At 43.9% G+C, this 25,132-nt stretch overlaps 3 protein-coding genes and 4 non-coding genes across 9 annotated transcripts in view; 2 read left to right on the top strand and 5 right to left on the bottom strand.

Moving 5' to 3' along the window:
- Positions 1 to 31: 31 nt before the first annotated feature.
- Positions 32 to 4,807, bottom strand: LOC111958178 (importin subunit alpha-1). The gene is made up of 10 exons (XM_023979403.2): positions 4,420 to 4,807; positions 4,164 to 4,304; positions 3,799 to 3,887; positions 3,419 to 3,687; positions 2,928 to 3,022; positions 2,414 to 2,677; positions 1,897 to 2,130; positions 1,111 to 1,293; positions 556 to 705; positions 32 to 246 (listed from the first exon to the last, which is right to left on the bottom strand). The coding sequence occupies exons 1-10, from the start codon at positions 4,483 to 4,485 to the stop codon at positions 157 to 159; spliced, it is 1,581 nt and encodes a 526-aa protein (XP_023835171.1). The 5' UTR covers positions 4,486 to 4,807; the 3' UTR covers positions 32 to 156.
- LOC111971196 (small nucleolar RNA SNORA84) lies at positions 826 to 960 on the bottom strand. The gene has a single exon (XR_002878241.1). It is a non-coding gene; the product is annotated as a small nucleolar RNA SNORA84 (small nucleolar RNA).
- On the bottom strand, positions 2,218 to 2,352 carry LOC111971202 (small nucleolar RNA SNORA84). Its single transcript, XR_002878243.1, has one exon. It is a non-coding gene; the product is annotated as a small nucleolar RNA SNORA84 (small nucleolar RNA).
- LOC111970996 (small nucleolar RNA SNORA71) lies at positions 3,271 to 3,398 on the bottom strand. The gene has a single exon (XR_002878201.1). It is a non-coding gene; the product is annotated as a small nucleolar RNA SNORA71 (small nucleolar RNA).
- A 534-nt stretch (positions 4,808 to 5,341) lies between the features above and the next one.
- trnar-ccg (transfer RNA arginine (anticodon CCG)) lies at positions 5,342 to 5,414 on the top strand. The gene has a single exon. It is a non-coding gene; the product is annotated as a tRNA-Arg (tRNA).
- Positions 5,415 to 8,085: 2,671 nt separating this feature from the next.
- Positions 8,086 to 15,263, top strand: LOC111958088 (UPF0450 protein C17orf58 homolog). The gene is made up of 5 exons (XM_023979300.2): positions 8,086 to 8,178; positions 10,397 to 11,029; positions 11,466 to 11,552; positions 12,453 to 12,644; positions 13,574 to 15,263. The coding sequence occupies exons 1-5, from the start codon at positions 8,115 to 8,117 to the stop codon at positions 13,759 to 13,761; spliced, it is 1,164 nt and encodes a 387-aa protein (XP_023835068.1). The 5' UTR covers positions 8,086 to 8,114; the 3' UTR covers positions 13,762 to 15,263.
- A 3,241-nt stretch (positions 15,264 to 18,504) lies between these two features.
- Positions 18,505 to 25,132, bottom strand: part of LOC111958004 (nucleosome-remodeling factor subunit BPTF) — a 53,577-nt gene continuing 46,949 nt past the window's right edge. For all 3 annotated transcript variants that reach the window (XM_070435407.1, XM_070435421.1, XM_070435450.1), the window contains exons 28-32: positions 24,746 to 24,919; positions 23,725 to 24,013; positions 23,257 to 23,341; positions 22,076 to 22,262; positions 18,505 to 20,859 (exon numbers count right to left, since the gene is read on the bottom strand). In XM_070435407.1, coding sequence (XP_070291508.1) covers positions 20,823 to 20,859; positions 22,076 to 22,262; positions 23,257 to 23,341; positions 23,725 to 24,013; positions 24,746 to 24,919 — 772 coding nt within the window. In that variant the 3' untranslated portion in view covers positions 18,505 to 20,822. The remainder of the gene's footprint in view (positions 20,860 to 22,075; positions 22,263 to 23,256; positions 23,342 to 23,724; positions 24,014 to 24,745; positions 24,920 to 25,132) is intronic.

Genomic DNA, 25,132 nt, shown 5'->3' with positions numbered 1-25,132 from the left:
TTATGCTTACCAAAAACCACCCAATTTGACATATTTTGTAATAAAGTTTATTTACAGGTTGTAGTAGAACAAGGAAGTGTCTGTACTTATGTACACTTGTGAAGTTGTGAGGGACTACAGTACACATACAAAAAGACATACAGGAAACAAGAACATTTAAAAGTTGAAAGTGCTTTGGTTCTCAGGAATTTGGAAGGCGTAGCCGTCGGTCGTGATTTCTGGAGCAACAGACTCGTCCTCCTCATCCTGAAAGCAAGACAGATGGTGTCACCAGAATAGTTTAAAATTGCAACTTCATCCACCATGGCTTCATCCACCAGTTTCACTCAAAAGAGCTGTTCTCTACCAATAACACCCGAAGCCCTTTAGAGTCACAGTAAGGTGCACCAAGTCAGATGTGAAAAGAAACTTGGGGAATAAAACCCAGCTCATGGTCAATGTTTCCTTTTGATAACAATCAGCCGCTTCACCCATGAATGGACCTGAAAGAGGCGAGACAAGCTAAAGAGGACAAAAGTGTATTTGGACTTAGTCATTGCTTGGTGAAGGTCTCACCTCGCCAGAGAAGTACTTCTCGATGAGGTTGAGAGAGGCCTTGTAGACCATCTCATTCTCGTGGGACTGCAGCGCCTCGATCTTGTCCAGGCCGCCACACTCCTCGATCATCTCGCACAGCTTCTCCACCTCGCCGATCTTCTCTCCTGCCTAAGACGTTAAGTATGGGTTTTTACACACACAAATCCACTGTATCCATTTATAATTTTAAACTCAATAAAAATTACATGTACAATCAAATTTGAAAATAGCAAATCAATGCCAAAACATGAATGTCTCAACAACCGGGCTATAGAAGTTACTTAGAGTGGTAGCTCCCATGCATAAATCGCAGAGATTAATATTTGCCAGTCAATCAAAACCCACAGACCAGCACGGTCCAGCTGTCTCTAGGAACCACAAGGCAAACGGTCAGTGTTACAGGGTGCTCATTAACCATAATGTGTTACCGATAGAATTCTGGGTTGTAAGAGGGATATCTTGACCTTCATATTGATTGTGTCATGACTTAAGCTCTACCCATTGGTTCTTCTAACAGACCAGAAATGAACTTACCAGGAAGATGTTGGTTATGGCGTCCAGAATGACCAGGATGGTCTTGCTGTCCTTGGCCGAGAGCAGGTTGAGCAGGGGCTCCAGCACATTGGCCTGTACCAAATAGATCACCTGATCCACTGTCCCCCCGCTGGTGTAGTTGGTGATGGCCCACACCGCCTCCTTCTGGGTCTTGTAGTCTCCCTGGTTGAAGAAAAAGACAAATGAGGCAAGGTCATAGAGCTAGCTAGGGGAATCATCTTTGTATTTGTGCCATTAGTGTCTATGACAGCATTGTCAACACCATTGAGGCAATGTCAATTTTGGAGCAGTCAATTTCCTTCATGATTGGCTGATCACTCCTGATGTCCCAGTTGGACATGACTCCAACAGGTTAACCAGGAGAGATCAGCCAATTAAGTCCCAACAGTTGAGTACATTCATATGGTGCAAGGCCTCAATGGCACTGCCCATGCTAACAAAACATTTTGGCCACTAGAGGCCTCTATCAATTTCTATGGGCAGGGCTCGCTTCATGCATAGACTCATTCACAGGTTGCATTTCTGCTGTCGGCACCCTCAGACATGGAGTGCAGATGTTTGTGGAGCAGCACAACAGAAACCAGGCATAAGATCAGTAGGCATGAAACGGAAGAAAACAGTCGAACGGGGGAGGTCAAATCTGGGGCTGCATGTAGCAATCGTCTAGGATCAGGTCATAAAAGGAAAAATGTATCTAGTCGATCAGCCCTTGATGCATACTAGCCCCTGAATGGTTTGCCCCCTAATGAAGAACCCATGTTGTACCTTTTTGAGGATGTCCACCAGCAATGGAACGAGGCCGGCGTTGAGGACTTCCTGGATCTGGGTGTCCTTGCCAGCCGTGACGTTGGACAGGGTCCAGGCCGCCTCTTTTTGGATGTTGGACTTGTGGTGGCGGAGCAGCGCGGGGAACATTGTCAGAGCCCCTGAGTTCAGCACACACTGCGTCTGCTCATCTGTGCCAGTCACGATGTTGCCCAGCGACCGCAGAGAGGGAATCTAGGACCACAGAGAGGGAATTAGGATTCAGATTCAAGTTACACAATTGACTGATATCTGTGACAACAGGCTTTCCTCAGTAACTTGGAATGTCTCAACAACTGGGCTAAGGAAGTTACTTGAAGTGGTAGCTCCCACGCATAAATCGCAGACGTTAATATTTGCCCGTCAATCAAAACCCACAGATCAGCACGGTCCAGCCGTCTCTAGGAACCACAAGGTTGACCACTGTACAGGTGCAATCAAAAATGTAAAGCCTAGTAACCGTGGCAAAGGGACGTACCACGATGGTCAGCTCCCCGGAGCCAAGCAGCTGGACGAGGCGGGGCACCAGGCCGGCCTGCACCACCACTTCGATGCGCTCGTTAGGGCCGTCCGTCAGGTAGGACACGGCCCAGCAGGTGTCGGCCAGCACCTCCTTGTCGTCGTGGTGGAGCAGGCGCACCAGCGTGGGCAGCAATAGCTGCACGGCCGCCAATGGCGGGGCAGGGTTCTTGTTCCGACAGAGGTTAGACAGGGTCCATGTCACGTTCCTCAGGTAACCAGACTGGAAGGAGCAGGGAGATGTTAGAGATCAATATGCCACACCGTTACCAGCTATATTTAGATTTATGGATGCATCAAATTGAGGTAATGAGCAAAGATGAAGATGAGAAAGCAGTCAACGTCATACAAATCAACCACACATATTTTACAAGAACCACCAGGAAAATTAGCTGATGAGTGGAATTTCCCACAGCACTTGCTAACAAATTCCACAACAACCCAGAGCTTTTAACCATTATATGTAAACTTACAGAAAACACAGACAGGTCAGGGGCAGCCAGCAGAGTCAGGAGGGGCTCAATGGCACCGTGTTTGATGACCAAGTCCCTGTAGGTGGAGCCATCACCTAAGGAGGAATCAAGCCATGTCAAAAATGTGGTCACAGAAGACCGTTGACCTGGCATACAACCACAGAGTAAGAAGGCTTATTGCAAAAGGTATATTGAACTAACATATGTTCAAGTAGTAGTATTTTCAAAAGAGAAATACTGATAAATTGATATTGTTACTTGCCTGGTAGCAATATCAATCTTTATCTGCATTTCTGGTGTAACAAACATGAAGTTTCACACTAAAGTTGCGCCGGCGTAAAGATGTTTGAAAGACACAGGGTTTGACAGGAACAGGTATTCCAACAAACACGGGAAAAGCTTTCAGATCACTGTTCCTGTACTATCAATGACAATGGCAACAGTCATGCCATAGTCACTTTCGATACAGGTGAAAGTGTGCTTTCTCATACCAGCGATGTTGCCCAGGGCCCAGACGGCCTGCTCGCTGATGTGGGGGTGCGGGGACATCACCAGGCTGATGAAGGCTGGGATGGCTCCTCCGTCCACCACTGCGGTGGTTTGGTCCGAGTTGCCCGAGGCGATGTTGGTCAGGGCCCAGGCCGCCTCGAATTGTATGGGAGGACACTCTGCCAGGCTCAGGAAGTGGACAAAGTTTGAGATGAGCCCAGCGTCGATGATGCGATCAATGGGAGGGTGCCTCTCTCTGGACAGCAGCTTCCTGTGGTGGAAGAAGGCCAGGTCAAAAGTCATGGTTAGGGGCAGGCCTACAGTCAGAACAGAAACAGTGATTACCCAACACCGGTTTCCAGTGGAAAGCTTAGTGACTTACCTGGCTGCCTGGGTAGCCTGCACCTGATGATCTAGGCTTTGGCTATTTACACCAGCCACAATCTCCTCAACCGTCCAGTGCTGTGCAGGCTATGGAAACATGGCAGGATTACACATTAATTACATGACCTGGCATGCCATCTGTGGAGCGTCTGCATGCGTGTCAATGGAAAAAAAAGTGACGGAATATAGGCACTAGCTAACAGGCCTCTGATAGAGTACAGGACAGAAAGGAACCAAATCAATCTATTGGGAAAAGGGACATCTTTGGCTTGCTCATGGCCTGTACAAAGTCATAACCAACACTTGCCATTGCCCGTTTTAGTTTCAAATAAGGGTAATTACAGTATGGATACAAAATATTACCTGTGCATTTTGGTCCTTCTCTTGGAGTGGAGATGTAGGCTCATCTGGGCAGATACTGACGTTCCTTCTTTTGAGAAGCTGGTCATCTTTCTTTGCCTTTCGAAGTTCGACGTTGACCTCGACTCTTCTGCGCCTCAATTCCTGCAGATGAACAATGTCAAGTAGCATGGTGCTAAACAAATCGCAATACTGTAAACTAGGTGTTAATGGTTGACCAATCAATCAAGATTAGTCATCAAAGGCGATATCAACTTACGTTGGTATCTTTTCCCTTGTTTTTGAATTGGGTGATACGATCGGCGTCGTTCGCAGTTGTCGACATTGTGCTCGTTGCTTATTGAACAAGGCGAGGACTTCACTGTAGTGTTGATCACTAAAGTGATGGGGGGATAAAAAAAAAAAAAAGTTAGCTATGTGCCTGTTTTAAATAAAATAACCAACGTTTTCCTAGCTAGCAAGACAGTTTCGCTTTCCTGCTGCCCAGCGAACTATAATCTGACGTAGACCACCATGTGGCCGGTTGAATCCGCTTAAATTTACAATTTTGTCATAACCAGTACACCAGAAAACCAGTAATAATTCAACAATATATCAACGCATATCATTTATATCGAATGCACCCAGTAACTACAATATTTTAACCATTAAAATAAACCATAACTAACAAAAGCATAAGGACCGCACTCACCTTGTTCTTGTTCTTACTAGCAATGACGTCAAACGTGAGACCGACTTTAAATTTCCGGCTTTCTCGATCTGTGATTGGCCCATTCGAGTCAAAGCACCTCTTCATTGGCCCCTTTTTGAAAAAGTCGGAAAGAGTCACTGGTGGTGATGCGCTGTTATCGCGAGACGATACTACAGTTTTTCACAAAATGTGACAAAATTTGCAGAGCACAGTAGTTTAGCTAAACCTGGTAGCAAATATGTTGATCATTCATTGGCCCTTTTTGAAAAAGTCGGAAAGAGTCACTGGTGGTGATGCACTGTTATCGCGAGACGATACTACAGTTTTCACAAAATGTGACAAAATTTGCAGAGCACAGTAGTTTAGCTAAACCTGGTAGCAAATATGTTGATCATGAAATCAAATATACACAATTCTATGGAACATTTCACGCATTTAGCGTCATGTTTTCAATTTTATAAATTGTGCCTGTGCTCACTCGGAACGTGATGACCCAGTGGCCTAATGGATAAGGCATCAGCCTCCGGAGCTGGGGATTGTGGGTTCGAGTCCCATCTGGGTCGTATTTAGTTTCCGTTTTACGTGAAATGACATAGAAAATAATAAATGATTCATAATAGCTACATGGATTATAAAACCGGAGGGATGCACTCCGACAACAATTTGTCTCATATAAATGTGATTGCATTTGCAAACGTCTAAACTAAGCTATGGAGCTTTGACCCACGAAAATGTACCATACAAATCAATCACATACATAGCAATAAGGTTTAATCACGACTTTAATACAAATGTTTGAAATTTGCAATACCACGAGCATCCGAGCGTCGCCTCACAGTTTGAAACATTGTGTCCAAAAGGGGGCAGTGGTTCTACGCGTATGACTTTTACCGGTATAGGCTACACACTCACAGTGGCAAACAGAATTGTATTTATTTATTTAACCTTTATTTAACTAGGCTAGTCAGTTCAGAACAAATTCTTATTTACAATGACGGCCTACCAAAAGGCAAAAGGCCTCCTGCGGGGATGGGGCCTGGGATTAAAAATACAAAATAAATACAATATAAATATAGGACAAAACACACATCACAACAAGAGAGACAACATAGCACTACATAAGGAGAGACCTAAGACAACAACATAGCAAGGCAGCAACACATGACAACACAGCATGGTAGCAACACAACATTGCAGCAGCACAAAACATGGTAAAAACATTATTGGGCACAGACAACAGCACAAAGGGCAAGAAGGTAGAGACAACAATACATCACACAAAGCAGCCACAACTGTCAGTAAGAGTGTCCATGATTGAGTCTTTGAATGAAGAGATTGCGATAAAGCTGTCCAGTTTGAGTGTTTTAACAGCTCGTTCCAGTCGCCAGCTGCAGCGAACTGAAATGAGGAGCGACCCAGGGATGTGTGTGCTTTGGGGACCTTTAACAGAATGTGACTGGCAGAACGGGTGTTGTATGTGGAGGATGAGGGCTGCAGTAGATATCTCAGATAGGGGGGAGTGAGGCCTAAGAGGGTTTTATAAATTACCAGTGGGTCTTGCGACGGGTATACAGGATGACCAGGTTATATAGGAGTATAGAGTGCAGTGATATGTCCTATAAGGAGCATTGGTGGCAAATCTGATGGCCGAATGGTAAAGAACATCTAGCCGCTCGAGAGCACCCTTACCTGCCGATCTATAACTTGTGTATCAGTAATCTAGCATAGGTAGGGTGGTCATCTGGGTAGGGTTAGTTTGGCAGCTGGCAGCTGAAAGAGGTGCGATTACGATAGAGGAAACCAAGTCTAGATGTAACTTTAGCCTGCAGCTTTGATATGTGCTGAGAGAAGGACAGTGCACCGTCTAGCCATACTCCCAAGTACTTGTATGAGGTGACTACATCAAGCTCTAAACCCTCAGAGGTAGTAATAACACCTGTGGGGAGAGGGGCATTCTTCTTACCAAACCACATGACCTTTGTTTTGGAGGTGTTCAGAACAAGGTTAAGGGTAGAGAAAGGGTAGAGAAAGCTTTGTTGAAGAGCATTTAACAGAATAAATAAGAAACAATTAGTTGACACATTTTCATACAGTATTTATCCCGGTGTTTCACCCAACGGGCACAGACTTTTCTGTTTCCATCTATGCGGGCCGGCACCCGTGTCTGACTGGGCCATGGATCTAGCGGACCTGCTCTCATTTCGGGCAGAGAGGAAGAGGCGAAGCGAGAGGGATAATTGGGCCCAAAATCTGTCTTTTCCAGCAGGTGGCGTTTTTTTTGTTTTTTCGCTCACCAAGCGAGGAGTTTTTGTATGGAGGTCAATGAGCGTGTCGAATTCGGTTAACAAAAAATGTAATGTCTTATTTGCTACGTGTAGATTATTTGATCGAATATACGTTTCGTAATGATTACGTTGTTACGAGTGTACTGATATAAGTAGGACACGTGACATCCCGGCAACTTTGAGAAAAAAACTGTTTATATCGGAGTTGTGCCTGGTCGTCACTAGTTACTACAGCCAGAAAGTCATAAACACGCCAATTTTTTAAATGTCTCTTTTTTAAATATTATTTTAAACCTAACCATAACCACACTGCTAATCTTATGCCTAACCCTAATCTTAAATTAAGACCAAAAAGCAAATTTTTGTTTTCATGAATATTTACTATAGACATATTTTGACTTTGGGGCTGAAGTAACTAGTGGAAACGTTCACACGCGAATCTGTCCCACCTGATCTTGCCGCCTCCCGACTGCCTCCCATTTTTGAAGACATTTATTTTCACTGTTAGAGCGGGTACTAGAGTATCTGGTCAATATAATGGATAATCTGTGTTGAGGACCAAAGCCAGGCCACTGGTACTTTTCAGATGTAATTTACATAACAATCGCTAACTGTGAACTTTAACGCTGTGTTACTTTTTTTTTATTACTGGTCCCACGCCCACAGCCTATCACAATCCGTAATCACTAATAATCACTATCATCAGTAATTTGTGAAATTAAAGGCTAAAATCTGGGCCACGTTTTATTTAAATGTCCCACACACAGTAGCCTACTAAAGACCGAAGGGCGTTTCATGCATAGAATTAGGAATTTAATAGGACCTCTATGGCTTCATGAATGAAGTGTCTCTGATGTCACTCTGTTTACCTCTGCGTCGGAGTGACACGCCTTCCATTCCAGGCTCGAGGCATATAAACCTCAGGAATTCAGAGCCACTCCAGCAGACTTCGAAGTTGGTTCAATAGTACTTTTCAGGATGACAGTGATTATTCTACTCCTGCTGGTACTTGCGTTGACTTTTTCTGAAGCGGAGGACAATGGTAAGTCGGGTAACAATTATTGCTGCTTCCCAACTATGTCTTATTACATTTACATGTTGCATTTTAAGGAGAAGAATGGTGACAGTATTATTGTAGATCAGAAGATCCATTAGGAAATAGCAAGTTTTAAAACCAATATACTTTGAAACTTTTTTTTGTATCTATTATAAATGTGATGACATGGTGATTTATAAAGCATTTTCTCAGAGGTGCAATAAAGAAATAGATATATTGGCTTATCAAATCGACATTTTATTTATTTATCACATGCGCCGAATACAACTGATGTAATAGACATGACTAAATGCTTGCTTACGAACCTTTCCCAAATTATGCAGTTTAAAAATAATAATTACAAATATTAACTAACACGAGGAATAAAATAAAATACACAAGAATGGAGCTATATACAATGAGTACCAGTAACCTACCAGATCAATGTGCAGAGAGAGGTACGAGGTATTTGAGGTAGATACAGTCTGCACATGAAGTCAGGGTAAAGTGACTAGGCATCCGGATAGGTAATAATAAGAGTAAAATAAGGAAAAGAATAGCAACAGCAAATTATGAGTGTAAAAGTGTCTGTGAGTGTGTGTTTGTGTTGTGTTGATATGCGTGCGTGTGTCATGTGTGTCATGTGTGTATGTTAGGATTTTGTGTGGGAGTGACAGTGTAGTGTGTGTGTTAGTGAGTGTGTTAATGGTGTGTGTATATAACATCTAGCGAGTGTGCGTGGGGTCAGTCAGTGCATGGTAGAGTCAATGCAGGTAGTTTGGGTACCCTTAATTTACCTTTTAGCAGTCTGGCTATTTAGCAGTCTTATGGCGTAGGGCAGAAGCTGTCTCGGGGCCTGTTGGTCTGAGAGCTGATGTTCCGGTACCGTTTGCCGGACGGTAGCATAATGAACAGTCTATGGAGTCTAACAGACAGTCTAACAGTCTAACAGACAGTGGCTGGAGTCTTTGGCAATTTTTCGGGCCTTCCTTTGACACCGCTTGATATGAGTTCCTGGATGGCAGAACTTCATGTATATTTATGTTTGGAATTAAAGTACATTTTATGATTGATATTAAAAAAATATCTCTTTCACAAATATAAGCCTATAATTAAATCTCCGACATATCTAATTCAATATTTGTAAAGGCTACTTTGCAACAATATAATAATCTGAAATGTGCATATCATAAAGCTGGAGTTCACAAAAAGAGTGACATTCTCCTAATCTGACAACTATTGGTGTCAGGCAGTTACAGATAGTTCGAATTACAAAGCATACTGCCACTAGACATTTACGTAATTTAGCAGACGCTCTTATCCAGGGTGATTTACAGGAGCAATTAGGGTGAAGTGCCTTGCTCAAGGGCACATCAACACATTTTTCACATAGTAGGCTCGGGGATTCGAATCAATGATCTTTCAATTACTGGACCAAGGCGCTTAACTGCTACCTCCTGTCTATCTGCCACCCCATAATGTCGGTTTTGATCATTGAGGCTACAATGATTATCCTGTGAATGTTTTACTTTACCTTTGGGTGTTTGGCTTGTGTGCTGACAGTAAGACTATATAGGCGTACTTATAAGATCTGGATGAAAATGTCTTTATAAATGACTATGTAATATCAGTAGATTAGATTATATGGTGAATACATAAAAAAAACACAATTGAATAGAATGTGCAGTGCATTTTGCATGCTTTAGTTCAGTGCCCATACTCTTTATATTTATTTTATGTTACCAGGTTAGTCTTATTGAGATGAAATATCTATTCTACAAGAGACCTGGCCAAATATCACCACACATTTACAACATAATAAAACACAGAGCATTACAGTTTAAAAACATCAATTTAAAGATTGAGCAGGCAAGATACTTTGGGGAGGTGTGGTGCATCCTGGGGTCAGAACATTGACAGCCCCCCACTTCATTGTCCACCATAGTTTTTACCCTAGCTTTAAACACATTCAAGGAGACAAGCTCCTGTAATTTCATGCCCTTTGGTAGTTTCTTCTAAGTGGAAAGGGCAGAGAACTGAAATGCTTTTTTTTACCCAGCTCTGACAGTAAAAAAAAAATATTGATAGTCTCAAGCTATTGCTTATATTAAGAAGCAGTCAACTGTACTCAGAACCTTTTGATGGAGGTATGATATAGGGGCCATTGATATTATAATGTTATAATATACTGCTGAGTGTAACTGTCCTTGCCTGCTTTATCCAGAGCTGTTCTCCGTGATCAGCACCCCCCCTGAGAAGGGCCAGAGTGTTTTACCCGACCCTGGCCAGAACCAGAGCACAAGGCTAGGGGCCAAAGACCCCTCTCTCACCATCAACGAGCCCCTGGAAAAGAGCAGCAAAGCCGGGGACCCCAAGTACGCCCTCCACCCCCTTCCCTCTGGGGTCTGGCCCAAGCACAGTGACCCTCGCCCCGGCCCCCACAACAAGAGCAAGAAGGGCCCTAAAAATGACCGCCTGATCGAGCACAACAGCGAGAAGAACCGCGGCGAGGCGAGTCTAGCACTTCCCAAAACGCCACTGACCGCTGCTACCAACCGCACACAAAAAGTAAACGTGGACCCTTACCGAGACCCCCACACTAACTTCAACAACCCCCCGCAGATTGACCCAGACAGTCACCCCAACTCCAGATCCAGGGGCCACCCCCACATTCACCCAGCCACCCCCCCTCGCAGGGACCCCCCAACTAGAAAGATGGACCCGGAGGAGAACCGCCCTGGAGGGAAGTCCAGTCTGTACCAGTCCGGCGGCGCCAACCGGAATAACAGCCGCTCATCTGTGCTCCTCAACCGTCGCTCCTCCAGCCTGCTCTACCACTTCGACATCCTGAAACGAGGTACGGAAAGTGACACTACACCCCTACACTATGTATGGTACAAAGGGAGTCGTGACAGTGAGACTGCTGCGATTTCGGGATAGTTAACTGATTACCCCTCCAGCCACAAATTGCTGCCTACATCTGGATTGAATATGTCCCTTTGTGTGAAGTCTTGGGGGGTGAGAGGTCATGATAGCAATGCTAAATATGCCTAAGTGAGATCAGTTATGATGCAGTAATTAAGGGGTGAGACCGGAGCGGGGAGGATGGGGAACGTGGAGCCCCCTCCTGCGGAATGCGATGCCTGGGTTCTGTAATGACAACCCTGGTCCTTCGAATGACACTGGAATGAAGTCTGGCTTCACACAAGCAGGCAAGGCACGGTCGGTCACTCTCTCTCCTTCTTCTCATCTCTGTCTCTCTCTTCCTTTCTCTTTGTCTCCTTGTCTCGCAGAGTCTGACTTCACTCACGAGGCCGTCTGCATGAGTGAGTGCAGGAAGGAGAAGGAGGAGAGAGAGCACTACTGCTACAGTGAATTTGGTAAGTGTGTGTGTGTGAACGAGGTTCGACTATTGTATGAAAGTGAGATGGGTGGCCTGGCCACCAGCTTCCAGGGATCTCTCCATTAAGACTGTAAGTGAAGGGATGGGTAAAGGGGACAAAATAAGGGTATGACACAATGTCTGGTGTAGTCTATTTGAAACCTGTCAATCATGCTGTAGTTTAGACTAGAGTGACAGACATCCCCATTGGTCATGTAGAGTCTTCTCACCATGGTGCAGGGTGAAGTTGCCCCAAAACGCTGATCTTGGGTCAGTTTTGTTGAGCCTAGATCTGTACCTATGAGTGCTCTGTGCTACTATCCACTTTAGAGTTACAATGACCTTTCATTTGACCGTTTACCTTTGACATTTCAGCCGTCAATGGGGTCGTTCACGACATAGACGTGGTGCGTAAGGCTGTCTCTTATACACATCTAGATGTGTATAAGAGACAGACACTACTGCTACAGTGAATTTGGTGTGTGTGTGTGTGTGTGTGTGTGTGTGTGTGTGTGTGTGTGTGTGTGAACGAGGTTAGACTATTGTATGAGAGTGAGATGGATGGCCTGGCAACCATCTTCCAGTGATCTCTCCATAAAGACTGTAAGTGAAGTGAAGTGAAGGGATGGGGAAAGGGGACAAAATAGGGCATGACACAATGTCTGGTGTAGTCTATTTGCAACCCGCCAATCATGCTGGAGTTTAGACTGGATTGACAGACACTCCCTTTGGTCATGTAGAGTCTTCTCACCATGGTGAAGTTGCCCCAAAACGCTGATCTTGGGTCAATTTTGCTGATCCTAGATCTGTACCTATGAGTGCTCTGTGCTACTATCCACTTTAGAGTTACAAACAATGACCTTTACTTTAATTTGACCATTTACCTTTGACATTTCAGCCGTCAATGGGATCGTTCATGACATAGACATGGTGCGTAAGGGGATTAGACTCATCACACTGATGGTGAGCAGCGATGGCTTCTACAAGATGAGCCGTCTCTACGTCACTCCAGACAGCTTCTTTCTCAAAGTGCGTCTCCTAGTCCTGGACACCTACAAATGTAGCAAGCCTTGTCCTGACATCAAACTAGGTAAGTGTCAATTTAAGGAACCAATGAACGCATCCCAAATAGCACCCTATCCCCTAAATCAAGGCTCTCCAACCCTGTCCCTGGAGAGCTTCCCTCCAACCCAGTGGTAACTGGGGCGGCAGGTAGGATAGTGGTTAGAGCGTAGGGGATGTAACCAAAAGGTTGCAGAATCTCCAAGGTAAAAATCTGTTGTTCGTCCCCTGAACAGGGGCAGAACGACAGTAGGCTGTCATTGGTAGGCCGTCATTGTGAATAAGAATGTGTCCTTAACTGACTTGCCTAGTTAAATAAAGGTTACATAACTAACCTGATTCAGTTCATCAACCAGCTAATTATTAGAATCAGGTGCGCTAGATTAGGGTTGAAGTGAAAACCTACAGGATGGTAGCTCTCCAGGAGCAGGGTTGGAGTGAAAACCTACAGGATGGTAGCTCTCCAGGAGCAGGGTTGGAGTGAAAACCTACAGGATGGTAGCTCTCCAGGAGCAGGGTTGGAGTGAAAACCTACAGGATGGTAGCTCTCCTGCTCTATGTGGTGCAGTAGTAGACCATATAGAGCAGGAGTATTCAAATCCTATCCTGGAGGTCTGAAGTACCGCTGGTTTTCTGTTCTATGTGATCATTAATTGCACACATCTGGTGTCCCAGGTCTAAATCAGTCCCTGATTAGAAGAGAACAATGAAAAAAAGCATGGGAACTGGCTTTGCGGTCCAGTTTTGAATTTGAGGGATATAAGGTGCCACCATGGCTACGTTCCGATATCAACACTAGCATATTACTTCTAATGGATTCCCAATACATTTCTCCATGCTATGTGGTATGCTAGTATAGTCAATGGTACTGAACTCATGTCTACCAGTTGAGCAGAGAGACCAAATACTGCTAATAAATTCACTGACACCCTCTCTTACCCCAATGCTATTCTATAGGTAGCCGGTACATTGTAATGGGCCAGATCTACCACCGGAGGCGCCACCTCCCCAATGACCTTCTGGCCCTGCTGGGGGGCAAACTGAAGCCAGGGGACGGCCTCCTGCGCAGCAACAACTACGTCAAGCGCTTCAACAAGAGGAGACACCAGAAAGCCCTGGAGGCTACCCGCTCCAAGTGTAGGTGAAACCAAAGCACACTATCGCCCCCTGCAGCGGTGGAAAAGACATTGCAGCCGTCAACATGAAGTGACTGTGACCTATAACCCTACAGCATTTCAGCAGAGACGTAGATGGACGAGCCCAAGGTGTTGTTGTTTTTCCCGGCAAGGACCTCCTGCACTTGTTTGTATCATAATCCAGGTTGAGTGGTAATGTTTTTGCTTGTCTGTCTGTACAGTCTTTACCTTGTAGCTTTGCGTCCTCTTCGATAGAAGACACAAGTGGAGTCTATATCAAAGGTTCTCGTCTTTAAACCTCTGCTTGAAGTGTTGCCCCATCAGATTTCCTCATACTGTTGCTCTCTATTATTGTGCATGAGCATTTAGTTGGATAGAGGGCACACTTAACAGAGGTAAAAGATGAGCTCTCTAGTATACCTCTATGTTCATAAGTCTTCTATACTCATTTATTAAGATGTCGTAGTACTTCAAATGATCATTTATTCATGTCTGGTACATGAATCGGTCAGATCAGTGCCTCCCTCTTATTGGTTTCTTTTACGATTTAAATATTCTGCCAGCAAACCCAGAGTTCTGGTTCAATGGAATCATTTAGGTAGAGGACATTTTCATTGGCAAATTCGATGTAACACAACTTTTCATCAGAATGTTTTGGTTGTCCCGTGTCCACGTTTGAAGATGTTGTCCGAGCATGTGAAAGAAGCCCATATTTGCCCTGAGGGAGGAAGACTGCCAACTCCAGCCCCACTATTCATGCGAACACACACACACACACACACACACGCATCTCCAATTGGCTTGTTCCAGGTTATCCCAATCATCCATGGGAAAGACAATCTGTTCAGATCTAGTTGCACACTGGTGCTTCTCCAATGGCAAGAGTCCAATTACATTTCGCCTTTGGAACTTGGTAGGAAACTTTAAAGGACTTCCTATTGACTGAGTATACAATATCAGCAAACTCCTATTTATGCCTGTAAGAAAAGCTGTCGCATCTTCACACTGTTTTGTTCCTGTCATTTGATTGCAGGAAATGCACTTTTACTGTATGTGAAAGAGAAGAGGGGGGTGGGATGTAAGACTAGAAAAGGAGCATCAACAACAACAAACCCCAGAGGAGGGAAAAGTTGAGAAAAGAGACACAAATAAACCTATTTTTCTAATGTTAAAGATGTGTACACGTTGAAATATCCGACGGAGAAAACAGACTTCATAAGGGAACCTGGTGGTATTAGTGAGTGTTTTTGTAAACCTAATCGTGGAAATCTGATCCCCGGGGCACCTGGACACACGGATTCAGAAAAGTGCGGCTCTCCTTGCCGGCTCTCTTTGGAGATGGTGAGGTGAAAGCTAATGCCACCTCTGACCCTTATTTGCTCATGCACACACACACAAACACTTTGTTCCACATCCGATGCGGAACAAAGTTCAAAGGAGACATTTGAGAGTGGCAAAGCAAGGAGAGAGGGAGGAGGAGGGAAGGAGGAGTAGAGAAGGAGGAGGAGGGAAGGAGGGAGGAGGAGAGAAGGAGGAGGAGGGAAGGCAAAAAAGAAAGAAGAGAAAGAAGGTTATAGTGCCTTCAGAAAGTATTCACACCCCTTGACTTTTTCCTCACTTTGTTGTGTTACAAAGTGGGATTAAAATGGATTTAATTGTAATTTTTGGTCAACGATCAACACAAAATACTTTGTAATGTGGAAGAAAAAATGGAATATTTATTACAAAGTTCGGAAAAATAAAATACTAATATATCTTGATTAGGTAAGTATTCACCGCATTATAGACAAAACATGTTACAAACACATTTGAAAGAGGTTACAGCTGTGAGTCTGTAGGTGAGTCTCTAAGAGCTTTGCACACCTGGATTGTACAATATTTGCCCATTATTCTTGGTAACATTCTTCAAGCTCTGTCAAGTTGGTTGTTGATTGTTGTTAGAAAGCCATTTTCAAGTCTTGCCATAGATTTTAAAGCCGATTTAAGTCAAAACTGTAACTAGGCCACTCAGGAATATTCAATGTCTTGTTGGTAAGCAACTCCAGTCTATATTTGGCCTTGTGTTTTAGGTTATTGTCCTGCTGAAAGGTGAATGTGTCTCCCAGTGTCTGTTGGAAAGCAGACTGAACCAGGTTTTCCTCTAGGATTTTGCCTGTGCTTAGCTGTACTCCGTTTATTTTTATCCTAAAAAACTCCTGAGTCCTTGCTGATGACAAACATACCCATAAGATGATGCAGCCACCACCATGGTTGAAAATATGAAGAGTGGTACTCAGTGATGTGTTGTGTTGGATTTGCCCCAAACATAACGATTTGTATTCAGGACAAAAAGTTGTTGATCCATCCTCAGTTTTCTCCTGTCACAACCATTAAACTCTGTAACTATTTTAAAATCATCAATGGCCTCATGGTGAAATCCCTGAGCAGTTTTCTTCCTCTCTTGCAACTGAGTTAGGAAGGACAGGCTGCATCTTTGTAGTGACTGGGTGTATTGATGCATCATCCAAAACCTAATGAATAACTTCACCATGCTCAAAGGGATATTCAGCATCTGCTTTATTTTGTATAATTTTTTACACATCTACCAAACGGTGGCCTTCTTTGAGAGACATTGGAAAACCTCCCTGGTCTTTGTGGTTGAATCTGTGCTTGAAATTCACTACTCATTTGAGGTACCTTACAGATAATTTTATGTGTGGGGTACAGAGATTGGGTAGTCATTCAAAAAGAATGTTAACCACTATTATTGAACACTGAATGAGTCCATGCAACTTATGTGATTTGTAAAACACATTTTTACTCCTGAACTTATTTATGCTTGCCATAACAAAGGGGTTGAATACTTATTGACTCAAGACATTTCAGCTTTTCATTTTTTATTAATAAAAAAAAAGTTCTACAAGCAAAATTCCACTTTTACATTATGTGTAGATCAGTGACACAAAATCTCAATTTAATCAATTTTAAATTCAGGCTGTAACACAACAAAATGTGGAAAAAGTCAAGGGATGTGAATATTTTCTGAAGGCACTGTATGTACATACATCAAGAGAGAGACCCTGGGAGAGAAAGAGAGATCCTGGGCTCTCTCCATTCCTGAGGGAAAACTTTGAATGGATGATAAGATAGACATCCAGGCCACAGACCCTTGGTCTGGCCTGTCATCTTTGACTATGATCATACTTAAAATGAGAGAAAAGCCAAAGGTTTGCACTGCGCATATCTCATCTCATACTACATGGAACTAATAAAGATGTATTTGTTTTTTACTCATTGGGTGTCGGTGTGGTCTGTGGGTCTTATTCATGTGTTATCGGTGGGGGCTAACACTCAGCCGAAGCCTTGCAAACACACATTCTTGAATGGCACCACAGAATTACATATATAATCACTTTTGGATTCATTCCTGACCAAGATGGCTGCCATAATGAACACATTCTGGAATTATGAGGGTCTATGACATCAGCCTCTCTAGTGAATTATAGGATCTCTATGTATGGTGCACACAGATTTGAACTGGAGTGTATATTTAAAAATACTGTTTCAATCCTGATGATAACCCCTGGCGATTAAGTGCTCAAAAACAGGGTCATAATTAGGGTGTAATAGGGGCTCCGTCTGGCCTCGGGAATGATTTTCGAACCAAGCCGTTCCCATGCTTTGAAGTCCATCTGGGAACAGAGCTGGAGGGAACAGATGCAGTCGGGCAGGAAACGGGAGCTCGCTCGCATCTCGGCTACCATCACAGTGGGACAACATTCCTTTTGGAGAGGAATAGGGATAAGGGATTGGGATGGGGGAAGAGGTGGGAATTTGTCCTAGTTCCTTCCTGCGTGACAGAGAGAGCGAGAGAGTTCCAGCCCCCAAGCCACAGTGAGGAATTGATGGGACTTGTGGTCATCTGTAGTCCATTTGGTGTCCATGCAAAGCTCTGGATTCAGTTAGGGGTTTGGAGTGAAGGGAGAGCATGAAGAAGGGAGAGAGGGAGGGAGGGGTGTGTGTGTCTTCGGTGAGAAGGGAAGGTTAAAGGAAAGTTATTTTGGTATTTGTTTAATTAGTCCATTGTTGATAATAGTCCCAAAAGGTTTTGCATGTCAGCAACAAAGTTTTCAAGATATGTAACTGAAAATACAGAAATCTGGCCCGTATGATGCATTTTGCATCATATGATGAAAAACGCAGAATCATATGACGCAAAATGCATGATACGGGACTATATCAACAATGAACTAATGAAACAAATACCTCCCAACATTTTTTGGGTTGTTTTCCTTTAATGACAGCGGTGACTTGTGTTCAACGCTCATTTATACAGGGGAAATACAATGTGTGTGTGTGGGGGGGTACCCAAAGTATAAGTGCTGCCCTCAGGCATCATCCCCTGCTTTGGTCTGGGTAGAAGTTGCCTCTAGGCACAGATCTAGGATCAGCTAATCCTCCACAAATGTCTTACCTTTTGTGGACCCCAGGAAGAGTAGTTTCTGCTTTCTCAGCAGCTAATGGGGATCCTACTGAATACCAATTTACCTGAAACAGGGAAGCTGACTCTAGATCAGTGTCTGAGGCAACTTAATTCAACTCCACCGTGGAAAGGGATGAAAAAGGTACAAACTACTTAGTATTCATTATATTATACGTTACTGACCACGTGACCTGACAGGATGAACAAGTCCGGACAAAACTCCTGGCCCTTAAACACAAATTAATTACAACATAAGTACACAAAACCAAAGATGACAGCACATTGGACAATTGATGTCAAAAACATGACTTTATTATCTTGGATGAAATGTCCTATCAAGTACAAAAAAGGATCTCTTAAGAGTTGCCACAATCTGTTAAAAACATAGTATTTTCCCCCAGTTATGTTTCCTCTTACATTTACTAAAAAATGAAATATTTTCAGCGATATGAATAAATAAAAACAGATATTGTGATGGAGTTATTAAGAGATGTGTAGAACTGGTTGGTTCTTTAAAAAAAAAAATCTTCAAGAAGAGTCAACATTTTCCACCCCGTTTTAAATCAATATGCACACAATATGCAGCACTTTTAATATAAAGGGCAATTTGACCTAAATGTAGAGTTCACTTTGACAAAAGATAGAGAATATCTATTGAATGTACAGGTAGGCTTAGTTGCTGGTTAAAAATGGACAAAAATAAAAGTACTAATGCTCTAAAAACCTCTAAAATCTCTTTGTATATTGACAGCCATATTATACAATATGAAATACAAACAGGTCTGTGAATAGGACTGACAAACAGGCTTCGGTCACCTCATCTCTCAACTCCGTCCACCTCCGAAAAAGTTGTTGGCACTTCAAACCAGGGTTTCGGTTATTCCCATTTCAATTCAGGAAGTAAACTAAAAATCCAATGAAAATGGACATTTCAGTTCACTTCCAAAACTGAAATTAAATTTACCCCAACCCCTCTTCAAACCTAAGGCTCCCCCCCTACTATTAAGTTGATCTTTAAGAGATATTAACTAAGAGCACCAGCGACAACTCCAAAAATGTTCTCCCCCCAACAAACAGTACTGCCTCGACACAATTATTACAGATTAGAAAAGAGTTCCAAATATGATAAAAATGCCAGTTCCTAAAAAAATCTTCATACAAACCCCAAATTAGAATAAAGATTCCTCAACGAAGGTTGACTTTCTGATTTACTGTTCTAGACCACAACATGTTTACTTGATGCAGTGGAAAACTCAAAAGCATTTGACTTAATCCTTTATAGGGGGCCTATGAGTTGAGAGATGCATGTGATCCAACCTTCTTGACAAAACATCGGGGGAGAGAGGGGGGAGATTGCGGTGTGGATGGTCAGTACACTTAGGTTAAATATGCCCTTCAACGGTTTTCACATTCTCCAAGTCCATCCTCGGTTATTTTCCTGTGGAAGGACTTCGGAGAGCTTTTCTTGTTTTCATCGGATGAATGTCTTCAATTAAAAATGTTAGAGAAGCCTCTACATGGCGAGAAATAGAGCTTGTTTTCTCTATGTCGGCTGTTTCATATACACCAATATTCCCATCTTAGGTGGTAACAAAGAAAAAGGAGAACAGAGGTTCAACGTCAGAAAAAATAAGGTTTTACAAACAGGATAGCATTTCCACAGTGAGACATGACATAGAAATGGTAACTTGGACTCTCCATGGCCTGTTTGGAGGTCAGGGCACATACATCTTCAAGGTGGCACCAAGTGGGTTCACGATGATCTAGGATCAGCTCGTTCCAAATACAAGCAGCCAGACAGGTGTGTGCTATTTAGACCCATTTCGAATGAGGGATCACGAGATGAGGAAGCAGAGACAGCTGGAAAGTGTCAGTGGTTGTCATCCCAAATGGAATCCTATTCCCTTTATAGAGCACTACTTTTGAACCAGGGCCCATATGGCTCTGGTCAAAAGTAGTGCACTATATAGGGAATAGGGTGACATTTGGGACATACACAGTCTGAAATGGGAGTTGACCCCCAGGGAAGGAAGAATAGCTGATACAAAAGAGATGTGAGATTAGTTACGGAATAAACAACTTGAAAAGAGTCTACTGCTGCCTTGTTTCGTACTGCCCTTGAACGGCCCATTAGCTTATTGACTTCAGGGGGGTTTTCTCCCACCATCCCTCCATTTCATCCACCAGATCGGAAGTGCTTTGAAGGAAGGAAACAGGCTGTGAACTGAAAGTCTGAGCCTCCCTCCCCCGTCTGTTGGGGATGTGGTATCTCCCATCATGAATACTAAGGGTTTGGATAATGGAACCTTCCACTGCCAGTCTCTTCTCTTTCCACGGCCTTAGAGGTGGTTGAGGAGCGGCGAGGGCTCATACGGTTTGGTAACAAGGCCGTTCGGCCTGAAGCATGCGTCGGCTACGATCTTCGAGGAGTGTGTGCTGGTTTTAAACGGGGGTGTGACTCCCACTCCCAAGTCCGACAGGTGTGGTGGTGTGTGTGTGGACACGTAAGAAGTAGCCTGGCTTCCCCATTGGAGTATGAGTGTTCAGGGGGAACCACATTGGCAGCCATTTTGACAGTAAGCTTTAGAAGGAGTGCCGACTGTGTATTCTAAGAGGCTGTAGACTGCAGTTTGTTGTTATGAGACCTACAGAATGCAGAGAGAAGGGGAAACAGTTGATGTGATCGTTTGACGTGTTTTTTTTTATTTATTAAAAGCTTGACAAATCACAAAATATGCACGAGGGAATAAAAAAACACTTATTGGATGCCAGTGGGGTCAGACGTTTGAGCAGAGAGCGCAGCCATGTTGGTGTAATGTTCTAGAAGGCTTGTATATACAGTGAGAACATACCATGTAAAACGTGGGACAGTCGAGTGCACCAGAAATGAACTGCAAAGCTACACAAAAAACTATGACCTATACCTTACCATTATTTTTCTCTTTGAACATACAATACTCCTTCACAAAAGGATATAATATGCACATAAAACAATAACATTATACATTAATAATTCAGATAAAAGACTAACTGATAAATGTTGTTAGTCTTTTAAAAATGGCCAGCTAAGAGGAGATACAATCTTTGCACTTCATCGACACAATAAATGTACTCCATTAAATTAAATGATAGGTCATCTGCACATGTGGAACTGAGTTGAATACAACATTACATGTGTGACAAATGACTTTCAACATTTTAGCAAAATCTAATCACAACGATGTTGTGAACTAACCTTTTCGATACTTGATATTGTGCCTCACATGTCACCAGATTGAGATAAACAGAAATGAACTCAACTTCCATCTAATATATGTCATCTGTGAATGTAAAAAAAACCTAACAGATGTTTCCCTTGATTGCTGTTTGTGACCAACATGGCTGCCATTATCAAAATGGAGAAATGTTTTTAAAGTGTCTTTCCTTCTAAAAATACAAAAAAACACACCTACGGTGTGGTTTATACTGTAAATATACTTTTTTACAAATAGTTTGACGCTGTTTTAAAGACATAAAACAGCAAGGTCCAGGATAGCCTAATGTTTTTTTTATAGAGTGACCCCGGCACCCAGCTCAGATTCCAACTACAAGGCCAGACTTATGACATCACAATCTGTAAGAGAGGGAGAGAGAATGGATGACATAAACACATGCAGGTGGAAGCACATGGTCATAAGCACACAAACACGCAATGCAGGCGGAGGGGAGGAGGTATAGATGCAAAACTACGTGCAAAAGACAGGAGATGGGATGCTAAGGACATTGAGCATGGATTGGACATTGCTACTACACAGCTCTAAAGTGAAAAGGGTGGGATGAGCTCAGAGTTCAAAAGGTCAGAGTTGACTGACGAGGTCTTACCTGCTGGCTTTGAACCCTTTGAGCTTCTGGACGAAGAAGTTCTCGAGGACCTCGGCGCTCTGGTAGAACGGCGAGTCGCTGGGGTTGTAGTAACGGCAGTTGTCGAAGACTTTGGTCATGTCCGCCACGAACTCCGTCAGCTTGATGTAGTAGCGCTTCTGCAACCGCTCCTCCATCGTAGAAAGATCTAGAAGGGAGGAAGAACAGAACATGAATCACCTCGGACTCATCAAGTCGACTCTTCTCCAGCATCTCGCATAGTTGCTTCAAAAGTAATTGCAGTTTTTGTGGTGTGAATGTTTGATAGATATTCAAGTATGCGTCTGAAAGCGCAATACATCACTTGTACATCAACTTGACTGTCAGAAATCCCAGCTCAACGCCAGGTTCAAGCCTCAATCTCTGCCTCGGCCCTTCCAAAGTGAATTACACGGGATGTGACCGAGCGGCCGACCCGTCGATTCTGGCAACATGCTGTCACCGTTATGAAATTCGCCTTTGAAAGAAGTTGAAAGTTGACCCTCAATTATTACGATAGGTAGCGAGGTAAGCTAGCAACAAGCCTGGTCCTTCATAATTCCCCAAAGGGCAGCAGTGGTTTTCTCCCGTGTCGCGCCCCAAGGCTCCATTTTAAACAAACATATCCGATTCTTAACCTTCCCTCACCCCCCACCCAGTCAGCAGGCCGACCCCTTGCCCATATCAAAGAGGGCCTTCTTCTCCGTCATCAGACTTCATCTACAAACTCCAAACTTACGCCGTCCGGACCGCCGTGGCTAGACCTGGCTTTTTTTTCTGCAGGGTGAAAAGGTTTCTTTTTTGCGGGAGGTGGACTAGAGTTTCCAGGCCCAAGTCGAATGCACTGTAGTGTAGAAGGGGGCTACTGTAGTGTCCAAGTGTAGAAGTCTCTGGGGTTTTTCCGCCAGCTCATTAATGGTTTGTTTGTGTGGAAGTTCAAAAAGGCCCTGTTGACGCAAGTCCGCCTTTTACATGGGCAGTTTGATCTGAGTTGGAGGCCTTTCCTCTCGAGCAGGGCGATGGGGTGTGTGTGTGCGTTTGGGGGTGTGTTTGTGTGTAACAACTTAGGAGTCCCTTGTGATGACTATTCCATTTATGACAACAGCACCTCTTTTTACAATGTTGAATCAATGCAAACCAGCAGAACTCTCCCCCCCACTCACCCATTGGTTCCTTAATGACTCCGTAGTAGTCTGGGGCGTCGTTCGGGTCCACCGGCTCCAGGAACGGCCACGCCATTTTGTGAGCCTGAGAGAGGTAGGGAGAGAGAGGGAGAAAGAGAGGAGACACTTGAGAGATGTGCAGAAAAGAAAAACGAAAAAAAAAAAAAAACGAAGGAAAACAAACAGAGGTTGAAAATTGCATTGGAAGCAGCTGGTTCAACACAGATGTGCTCCGTCTACGTCCGTGCCATGCGGACACAGAGGAGGGGAAGAAGAGAGAGGAGAGAAGGAAGAGGGTGGAAAAACCCCTGTAGCCAGGGCAGTTGTCCAAGTGCCGCCCAGGGGACCAGCATACAGATCAGATAAGAGATGAGAACAGAGGAGGGCTTTGTTTTGTACCGTCCCGACGCTACGCTAGGTAGAGAGGGAAGGAGAGCGAAGGGAGGAGGGAAAGAAGGGGTGACATACCTGTAAGGAGCGCAGGATTCTCCTTAACCCCTCGTTATCCTTGTCGGTGAGCGGCGTGAGCACCGTCATGGCGTCCTCTGTGGACTGGCACTGCGGACACACGTACTGGTCGATGTGGTTGGCCTCGCTCTGCAGGATGCCCACGCAACGGCCGTGGTACCAGTNGGCGTCCTCTGTGGACTGGCACTGCGGACACACGTACTGGTCGATGTGGTTGGCCTCGCTCTGCAGGATGCCCACGCAACGGCCGTGGTACCAGTTCTGGCAGCGGTCGCAGCCGATGTAGAACCTGAGCGGGGGCGAGGAGGAGGGTGGCAGGGGTGGGTCACGTTCATTGTGCTTGATGAACACGACCCTGGTTTCTGTTCCAAGTCTGATTGAAGACATAGACTCTGGCGTGTCTTGAATACCCTAGTCGCATTCTAAATAGTAGGCATTTTGGGTATGTGAAATTAATATATTTTTATAGTAAGGAACATTTCAGGAAATGTGTATGCTTTAAAAGCCAGGGTGATATAGACATACTCATTTCAGGTTTACATCGAGTAGAATTTGCTGCACACTATTGAAGGAGAGGATAGTCTTTGGAGTCCCATGTGTATAAGGTAATGTGCTCTACCAAAATTAACAAATGGCGGGAATCGACGCAATTGTGCATTAGATGATGCAGTCTCAGTATGGATGAGCCTGGAATGCTGATATGTTTTGCTTGGAAGGTTGTTTTTAGTAAACAGTACGTTGCAAACAGCACGTAGTACGATTAGCACACGGTATGTAGTTTTAGTCAGTAGTGGGCAAGACAGATTTCGGACACGGCCAATGTCTCGGCATAAGGAATTCAAGCTGTTACATAGAACAACCTTCAACATCAAAGGAAATATGAAACAATACAACGTATAACTGAAACTAAACAACAAAAGCTCAACCGATATCACCATCTAATAGACAATATTGTACGTTTTCGCCACTGAGGAACCATACAGACAAAAACACACACACACACACACTCCTATGCACTTACTGTGCTTCATCGTAGGGCGTTCGACAGATGCAGTAGAGCTCCTCGTTCTTTCCCTCCTGGGCCCGCTTGCACTCGCTGCAGATGTAGTCGTCCATCTTCTTGGCGTCCTTCTCGGTGACGCCCACACACTCGCCGTGGTACCAGTTGGTGCACAGGTCACAGCCAATGTAGAACCTGGGAGAACACAGGACGTGAAAGAATGCCAAATCACTATCGGGTCAAATGAGGTCATTGTAATCACCATGGTTTCAGGTGCGTTTGTTAGGAATGTATTGAATTGTTGCCATAGTGTTTCAACTTCCTGGTTGATGGCATTTCAGGAAGATAAATAATGGAGAGTCACCTGTTAAAGTCCCAACACACTGCAATAGTTTCAGGTGAAATTTA

Source organism: Salvelinus sp. IW2-2015, linkage group LG1, assembly GCF_002910315.2.
Source record: "Salvelinus sp. IW2-2015 linkage group LG1, ASM291031v2, whole genome shotgun sequence".
In the NCBI taxonomy this organism is placed as follows: Eukaryota; Metazoa; Chordata; class Actinopteri; order Salmoniformes; family Salmonidae; genus Salvelinus; species Salvelinus sp. IW2-2015.
This window is presented reverse-complemented; position numbering and strand designations above follow the sequence as displayed.